General features: G+C 42.9%; 1 protein-coding gene across 1 annotated transcript; it reads right to left on the bottom strand.

The window, feature by feature from the left end:
• Window positions 1-1,562: 1,562 nt before the first annotated feature.
• On the bottom strand, window positions 1,563-8,525 carry LOC116698889 (probable ubiquitin carboxyl-terminal hydrolase 4). The gene is made up of 6 exons (XM_032531114.1): window positions 8,432-8,525; window positions 7,245-7,321; window positions 6,837-6,945; window positions 4,420-4,477; window positions 2,674-2,831; window positions 1,563-1,890 (listed from the first exon to the last, which is right to left on the bottom strand). The coding sequence occupies exons 1-6, from the start codon at window positions 8,519-8,521 to the stop codon at window positions 1,885-1,887; spliced, it is 498 nt and encodes a 165-aa protein (XP_032387005.1). The 5' UTR covers window positions 8,522-8,525; the 3' UTR covers window positions 1,563-1,884.
• Between the last annotated feature and the right edge of the window lie 1,205 nt (window positions 8,526-9,730).

Raw genomic sequence — 9,730 nt, 5'->3', positions numbered from 1 at the left:
TTATACGAAAAAGAAGTACTTCAATTACTTGTTCATTTCACTTTTAGAAATGGGCAATAAGGGCACAAAATCACACGTTCCTTCAGGCCCGGTGGTTCATGAGATGGTGAAAAAATATGGTCCGCAAACTTTAGATTGTTTGGTTTATTGGACCACTAAGCATGGCTTCCCTGAAAATGGCTCTTTGAGTACAGGGAAACTTAGGATGCTAAAGCAAGATTTAGAAGAAGAAGAAAAATTATTGAGAGGGGGTAAAACAATTAGCACCCAGGATTTAATTCAAATAGAGAAAAACAAAGAATGTTTTAGTCAGTGGATGGAAGAAGCCACTTGTAGGGAAAGAAAACAGATGAAAAAACTAGTAACTAAGGAGGGAACAGATAATGCTGTTGAAACACAGAGAGGAGAAATGAACACTGTCACTAATGCATTTTCCCTCTATCCGAGTCTTAAAGATGGCGATCAGCTGCTCAAACCACCACCCCACCCTCCTCCAACATCCAGGCCGAAGGGAGAAACACCGTCCGTGTCTCCCCCAGAAGCAAGCACCAGGAGCGGACCAGATCCCACACAGCCCCCACCTCGCTGCAAGCTCGCTCTCTCTACAAGCAGCCACGGCCTCTCCCCCACCTACATCTGACAATAACAGCAGCATCGGGTACCGTCATCCAATGCTACAAATCAGCTGAATAGGCTGACAAGAAGAGACCTTGTTGAAACAAAATAAAGACAGGCTAGAGACTGGATTAAAAGTTTGGATATTCGGTGAAAGAGTTTAATTATTTTCTCGAGAGAACAATCAAACAAAATGACGAGAATGGCAGTTCACAATGAAACAGAGTAACAAGTGACACCACACATTCTGGTAAATACAATAATGAATCCACTTCTTTATATGCAGTGCCCCCAGAGGAAAACCAACCCTTGTTTGAAACCAGTTTAATCTCAAACATAACAATCAGTGGACCTCAGGCAGACAGTGTGAGCTCTTACGTATTTCTGAATCTGTCCCTCGTGTGTCCAAGTGTCTTGACCGGTCATTCTATCTTAGCTAAAAAAGGACATCTTGTCTCTTGGATAGGCTCTGGTCTCGACCTGGGACCTGCTATGATAAACACCGTTCTAGGCAACTGTTTCTGTCAGGCTCCACGTCATCTATCCTTGGTGGGAAATGCAAAGTCATAACATATCCAGTTGTCTCCTACAAAGAGATCACACTGAGGACAGATACAGGAACCAAATACTCTGAGAGGCATTGAAGATATTATTATGAATAATTAATATGAAAATCATTGGTTACATGTAATTTTCCCATTACATCCCACAGCCCAATGGTCCCACAGCCCTATGGTGCCACAGCCCAAAGGTCATGCGCAGGGAAGTGGATCACTTGACACTTAAAGATGACTTTACTTAAAGGAATACAGAGCGTTTTTTCCCCTGACACAGCGCTGTGGAGATAGGATAGGATAGAAAATGAGTATCTATCCAAACACTTGTGGAGCTTCCTATTAAAGCAAACAACAAAAACCAACAAATTAAAAGGTAGGCTATTTATTTTCTGTACCTTTCTTTGTAAGGTCTCCCTTACAGGACAACATATTTACAGTATGACTTTAACATCTCTGTCCGGGAGTTCCCACCCTGGTGGGGGTCCGCCCTGCTGTCAGCAAGTGTGGGGCGACATCTGCAAAGGCACAACTCCCTCTGAGAGGGAGGATCCTTGGGAGGAAACCAGGCCCTCTGGGGGACGTGGGGGTCCATCCTCCTCAGGGTAGGGGGATATAAAGCTGCGGCTCCATGGGCTCCATCGTGATAGGAATGATCATGGCTCTCTTCATGTGGCTCCTGGAGCGTTTTAGGGCACTGCTCCCCCCCGTTGTCCTACACCTGAAGACAATGATCCTATTAACCATTAACACTGTTCAGGCTGTACTCATACACAGTGCTGGGTATCGTTCAAACTGTTTCAGTGCTATTACCGTGACTTAATACCGGTTCCTAAACAATACTTTTCGTGGATTTCTAGGAATTGGTGTGCAGGCATTTTCATACAATGACGTACAAACCGGTTCAAAAATCTCTCTTGCTTTGGAAATCCTTGAAAGTTACTAAAATCTTTGCCAGCATTCAATCTTTTCTAAACTTGAGGCTACATTTACATTATTTACGTTTTTCCCTCTCATTCCCCCCTGCTCTGGTGTTTCCCCTCTCATTCCCCCTGCTCTGGCGTTTCCCCCTCTCATTCCCCCTGCTCTGGCGTTTCCCCTCTCATTCCCCCTGCTCTGGCATTTCCCCCTCTCATTCCCCCTGCTCTGGTGTTTCCCCCTCTCATTCCCCCTGCTCTGGCGTTTCCCTCTCTCACCCCCCCTGACCCCATCTCCACCCCTCATTGGGTCACAACATTTCGTTCTCTGAGACTAAGCTACCGACGTTACCATGACAACTAACAGCAACAGGCGGAGTCTACACGCTGCCTCCTGTTGATGCCCAATATATCAGAATGATGAGGAGATATTTTGGTTTGATCAGTTTCGATTGGTTATTGATTATCATATTTGTTCCTCTACTGCAGCTAAAAACACACAGAGATCGCTTTTGGCTCAAAACTCCACTTAAAAACCCAAATGTTGTACATGTAGCCTGAGTTGAGGGGTGGTGTTGGCTCCGTACCTGTCTCTTGTAGAACAGGATGTAGGCGTCCTGCTTCTGGTGCCGACAGACCGCAGACCCGCTGGTCCTGAAGACCACCGAGTCGTTGAAGCTGAGCCAGCGGTCTCTGGGATCGTCTGGACTGTCGTCGGGGTGAACCCCGTCACAGATGTAGTGTCCTAACGGGAGACAGGTTCTTGTTAACATATTAAGCAGAGGTGGAAAGAGTGTACCAACATATTCTACCCCAATATTGCAATAAGGGCAACCGGCACGATTGGTTCATTACATTTTAACATACTTAAACAGTTGCACATTTAGTTTTTCACATCTTGTTTATATTTAAATATTTGTTCTTATAGCCTTATATTTCATTCTTATATTTCTTATATTATTATTATTATTATTATTATTATTATTATTTCATGTATATTGTATTTATGTGTATTTTGTGTGCTGCTGTAACACTGTAATTTCCCATTTTTTGGGATCAAATCTATCTATCTATCTATCTATCTATCTATCTATCTATCTATCTATCTATCTATCTATCTATCTACTAAAGTAAAAGTACTATTACTTTGATGAACTTTTACTTTAAGCAGCTACAAGTACCATCTCCACCAGACTCCATGTAAATAATCACTACTTTTAGCGTTAATAGAGCAGCATATCTCCACCAGACTCCATGTAAATAATCACTACTTTTAGCGTGTATAGAGCAGCATATCTCCACCAGACTCCATGTAAATAATCACTACTTTTAGCGTGTATAGAGCAGCATATCTCCACCATACTCCATGTAAATAATCACTACTTTTAGTGTGTATAGAGCAGCATATCTCCACCAGACTCCATGTAAATAATCACTACTTTTAGCATTTATAGAGCAGCATATCTCCACCAGACTCCATGTAAATAATCACTACTTTTAGCGTGTATAGAGCAGCATATCTCCACCAGACTCCATGTAAATAATCACTACTTTTAGCATTTATAGAGCAGCATGTCTCCACCAGACTCCATGTAAATAATCACTACTTTTAGCGTGTATAGAGCAGCATATCTCCACCAGACTCCATGTAAATAATCACTACTTTTAGCGTGTATGATCAGCATATCTCCACCAGACTCCATGTAAATAATCACTACTTTTAGCGTGTATAGAGCAGCATATCTCCACCAGACTCCATGTAAATAATCACTACTTTTAGCGTGTATGATCAGCATATCTCCACCAGACTCCATGTAAATAATCACTACTTTTAGCGTGTATAGAGCAGCATATCTCCACCAGACTCCATGTAAATAATCACTACTTTTAGCGTGTATAGAGCCAGCATATCTCCACCAGACTCCATGTAAATAATCACTACTTTTAGCGTGTATAGAGCCAGCATATCTCCACCAGACTCCATGTAAATAATCACTACTTTTAGCGTGTATAGAGTAGCATATCTCCACCAGACTCCATGTAAATAATCACTACTTTTAGTGTGTATAGAGTAGCATATCTCCACATGTATTTCAACCAAACCAGAGTGGTGATTGTTGGAACAGTGGAAAAACAAACCGAGATGCCTTTTGACAGTTTAATTTTGGTTCTGTTCACTTGAAGTATGTTTCACAGTGATAAAATGATCGTATATTTAAATGAAGATTGGCAAAGGCAATTTTGGGTCTGTTTCTGATTAGACAAAAAGGATCTTTCTCTTTAACATCTCTAACAGACGGTCCCAGTCAGTCTCCAGTGTGTGAGTCTCTTACCTCTTTCTGTGCCGCCAATATGGCTGATGGTGCTGATCAGACTGTAGCAGCTGCCGCCCTGAGAAGGAACAGTTTAGAAGAGTTTAGCTTCACACACAAGGGTGGGTGTTGTGTTTCAGTATCTTGGGGGTCGTCCCTCATAAAATTCTCAGCGTCAAAAACTTAATTTCCTGCCTTCTGGTTAATTTTTAAAGCAACATCTATCAGCATCAAGTTATGGTGCAAATATCTTTATTTATGTAAAGGAAATTGTGATTCTCTTCTCTTGTTCAAAACCTTCTGCATGTTCAAAACACGTGTTTGGGGAAGTTTTAGAAATCATGTGTATCTCAATAACAAATCCTTATTTTAACAGAGTTTCTGCAGGTTTCATCACATCCAATTTAGGACCTTTTAAGACCTTTAACCCAACATCTACTGAGCCCTGATTTCAGTTTTCTTCAAGCAAAGTAGCAAAATTGCTAAATTTGTGGTGCAATTCAAAAGAGACTTGCGCCAATAACAAAAAAGCTGATTGGCTGCAATTTAAGTTGCACGTTTAGTTTCATTTGTAGTCGTAATACAGCAAATTATATTTGGACCAGCGCAAAAACAGCGTGGATGCTAAAAAAGACGAGCAGGTAGAGTTACATGAAAATTAAAAACCTTTTAAAATGTATAATAGACCCAGAACTTAATACTTTTTAAGGCATTACATTTTGAAATGTTAGACTTAGACTTAGACTTAGACTTAGACTTCTCTTTATTGATCCTTTTGGGATGACTCCCGCAAGGAAATTGAAAATTCCAGCACCAGTTTTAGCAAGAAAGAACAAATTAAAAAATAGATTAAAAAAAGAAAAGAAAAGACAGTATAAAGACAACAAAATAACAATAATGATAATAACAACAATAAGAACATTTGTCAAATAAAACAAACAAAAGACCATAAATTATTATTAAAGTGTCAGTGTTGAGTCCAGTATTGAAGTGATAAAGTGATAAAGTGACTAGGTGTGCGTGTATGTATGTATGTATGTATGTGTACTGTGTATATGTATGTATGTATGTATGTATGTATGTTTACTGTGTATGCATGTATGTATATATGTATGTATATATGTATGTATGTATGTATGTATGTATGTATGTATGTATGTATGTATATATGTATGTATATATGTATGTATATATGTATGTATGTGTGTATGTATGTGTGTATGTGTGTATGTATGTATGTATGTATGTATTGTCCTCTCTGCCCTATTTCCTCCTCCCCCCTAGTGAGGAGTTGTAGAGTCTGATGGCATGAGGGACAAAGGAGTCCTTGAGTCTGTTGGTCCGGCACTTGGGAAGGAGCAGCCTTCCACTGAACCGGCTCCTCTGGGTGCTGATGACGGTGTGCAGGGGGTGGCTGGAATTTTCAGTAATAGCCAGCAGTTTGTCCAATGTCCTCCTCTCTGCCACCGTCACCAGTGAGTCCAGCTTCATGCCGACCACAGAGCCGGCCCGCCTGATCAGTTTGTCCAGCCTGTGGGTGTCCTTCTTTGATATGCTGCCCCCCCAGCACACCACAGTGTAGAAGAGGACACTGGTGACCACAGACTGGTAGAACATCCACAGCAGTTTGCTGCAGATGTTAAAGGAGCGCAGCCTCCTCAGGAAGTACAGCCGGCTCTGTGTCTTCCTGTACAGGTGGCTGCTGTTTGTTGTCCAGTCCAGTTTGTTGTCCAGCCACAGCCCGAGGTATTTGTATGATTGGACTGCCTCCACCTCAACTCCCTCCAACAGGACTGGTTGCGGTTTTGGTCTGGACCTCCCAAAATCAACGACCAGCTCCTTTGTTTTAGAGGTGTTGAGCTGTAGGCAGTTAGTGCGACACCAGAGAGCAAAGTCCCCCACCAGACTCCGATACTCCTCCTCCCTGTCCCCCCTGATACACCCAACGATGGCTGTGTCATCTGCGTACTTCTGTATGTTAGACTTTTTAAGACTTTTAAGACCCCGCGGAAACCCTGTTTGAAGCCAACAGCTATCTATCCTTATCAATCTTTCTTTTTCGTGCTTCTTTTGTTTTCTTTTGTTTTCTGCTGCGCTACCTTTGTGAAGCCAAGACTTTTGTGAACTCATTTCAAGCACCAAAACAATTAAGTGTAGGTATCAAGAAACAGTGTCAAGCGGATTCCTGTCAACACATCATCCAGCATGGCTCAGACACCACATTGTCACCTGAGGTTTGAAAACTAATGATTTCTTTACACAAAGCCCTGGAACTATTTTGTGCGTCGCTATACAAAAAGCTGAGTTTGTTCAGAACATGTTGATATGAAACACAGATTAAAACCGTACAAAGGAGAATTCAAGAAGAATTCTGAAGATGCCCTTGGACCTCAGAGGGTTCAGGTGAGGCACACGGGTTGAGTTGTGCGTTTCCTTACCTGTGCGGAGGTCAAGACCAGGTCCCTGAGCAGCGTGACGGGCTCATCGGCCTTCTCGAGCTCGAGGGACGGAGAGAAGCGAAACCGCTTCAGCTGCATGATGAGCACTCTGAAGGAAACAATGAGAAAAGGAGGAATGAGTTCATGTGTATGTTTTGTGCGATTACTATGAATATTTCTTTTTTTAAAGATTATTTTTTGGGGGCTTTACCCTTTATTCAATAGTGACAGTGGATAGAAAGGAAAGGAGAGAGAGAGAGAGAGAGAGAGAGAGAGAGAGAGATGGGCGATTCAGAGGTCAACCCAGATTATTGTGAATCTTAAGGACCCCTGAGGGTCAGCGGACCCCGCTTTGGGTACCCCCCAGACCAGATTCATTGTTTCTGTGCTGGATGTGGTGTCACTCACTGTGGCAGGGTGCTGAATGACGACCTGTAACTCGACGTCCGTCCTCCGCACTCACAGCTGAACTCTAGCTCTTTTTCCTGCGGAACAGCAAAGATATAACACAAGCAATGAGTGGCCGTGTGTGCGTCTGTGTGTGTGTGTGTGTGTGTGTGCGTCTGTGTGTGTGTGACTGTTTGGCTACATTTATAGCAATGCTGCGTTCTCGGCAGATGTGCGGATTATGTAGTGGCGGCCCGCCGTGGCCAAATATCTGCCGCCACGGTATCAGAAATAGGGCAGACGCACAATGTAGACGCGGTTGCCTTTTAACTGATCCTGCCGACATAATGCACCCCCCCCCCCAATCCCCCCGTTGGCTGCTGCTCACATTGCAATTTAACAACAAGGGGAACCCCAGTTTAACTCCACACACTGTTGTGTTGATGGAGTTGAACTGGTCGGTTCTGTCAGCTCATTGTCTTGATGTCAAACATCTGGAAACATCACAACGCTAAGTGAGTCTATGTGATATCATATAAATTGGAAATAGTCTATAGATGTCCTCATCTGGGTTTTGGTTCCCCTATGAAGAATTTCTTCTGAAATGCATTTTGTAGACCTGTTGCAGATGTTAAGAGCCCGATAGTTCCTCAAAAAATACAGTTCAGTTACAACTGGAAATATGCCTCATTGTGTGAATAAAGGTGTCAGGTAGAGGTGGTGGTGGTGGTGGGGGGGGGTTGTGGTTTTGATTGACCTGTTCCTGCTGCTAAAAAAAACCCTAAAGGAAACACTGTACAGTATCTTTTAACGGGCTACACCTGAAGAGCACACACCGTGCGAGAGGAGAGCTCGTTCAATCTACAGTCAGCTGTTACACAAACTCCTGGGCAGTTCAGGGCCTGTGTGTTGTGTTTTTTTTTAACCCTCATAGTGGTTTAAAACCTTCTCGTGGCAGCAATAGAGGCAGTGATGGTTTCTGTTTCCTGTACGAGACTCTCACACCGCCTCAAACCACAGCTCAAAACACACCGATGACTCTGATCTCCGGTTGCATGCCGGGCCACGGCAGCGTGACGTCTTGACTTGGTCTTAACTTTATGCTGCAGGCCCCCTGCGGTTTTTGGAGTGTCCCCCATGCGACAACCCCCCACACTACCCCCCATTCAAAATGAATGTAAAGACCTGCGAGGCCAAGTGGATCCTACCTTGAGGTACTCCTGGAGCAAGTCTTCCACAGAGACTCCAAAAACCAGGTCCAGAGACAGGTTAGTGAACTCCTCCTGTTTTGTTGACATGGCCCCACAGCTGCACATTAAAGGGACAACGCACATTAAAATACAGAACTCAACTTCAGTTTTCACCTTTCATGCAAACATGCGGCCCACAGAACAGGATTAAAACACGGGGGAATTTAAATAAACTAAATCTTTTTTTATACTTATACCAAGATTTGGAATGACATTCCTTATCACATCAGAAAACTACCATCCATCAAATATTTCAAAAAGGCACAAACAGCTGACACCTGCACACGTTAATTAATTTGCTCATGTATCAGCTCTATGTCTGGGCCAAACCAAGTTGAAGATGTGGTTGACTCTCACCTGTTGCAGGTCCTGGTGTTCTCCATCTTGAACACCATGTGGTCCTCGACGGGGCAGGTGTAACGCCGGCCCATGCACGCTGCGGCCCTCTGCAGCCGAGGGGCCAGACTCCTCATCTGCTCCAGCAGCGACGTCAGGAACTCATGAGCGTCCTGGAGATCATACACACAGCAAGGATGTCACGAGTTGGAACTTAAGTATTTTAACAGTGTGGTATTATTACTTTTACTTAAAGTGGCTGTGTGTAACTTTCAGTTTGTGTTGATTTCAGAGGCCCCTTTGGATGAAAGTGGTAGTGTTTTACATTTATTCATTCATATAAAAGTAACATTACATTACAATATAAATGGGCCTGATTCAGGTTAACAACGGGTTTTTTAGCTGGTTCCTGTTCTGCAGAAACACACTGAACCTGGTTACAGCACGTCGGGACAGACATTTGTACAGGACATCGATATGGACTAGACAGATGGACAACTAAAACAACAACACAGTTTTAGCACATAAGGACAGAGACATTTATACAAGACATCAGACACACCTGTAAAGGTCTCAGAGTTAGCATTATTGAGACTAGAGCTATAGTCAGGCCTTAAAAGGAAGGAATTCGGCCCGAGCTCGACAATTACATTTTGATTGACAGTTTTTTAAAAGTCTGAACCCGTCTACAGCCCGACATTATTCTGCCGACTCAGTCATAAATCATTTTGTGACTTGGCCCCGGGCAGAGGCATTAATAAAAACTGTAGAAAATTGGCGTTATTTTTACTATTTGCTGTTAAAGGTCATTTAAGACCATCAGATGGAACATTACACTGTTCCAGAAACATATAAACGTTACATGTAGCCACTCTAAGTAAAGGATCTGCCTTCTTCTTTCACCACTGGGTAAAACCCCAA

The sequence above is a fragment of the Etheostoma spectabile genome, chromosome 12 (genome assembly GCF_008692095.1).
Source record: "Etheostoma spectabile isolate EspeVRDwgs_2016 chromosome 12, UIUC_Espe_1.0, whole genome shotgun sequence".
Taxonomy (NCBI): Eukaryota; Metazoa; Chordata; class Actinopteri; order Perciformes; family Percidae; genus Etheostoma; species Etheostoma spectabile.
This window is presented reverse-complemented; position numbering and strand designations above follow the sequence as displayed.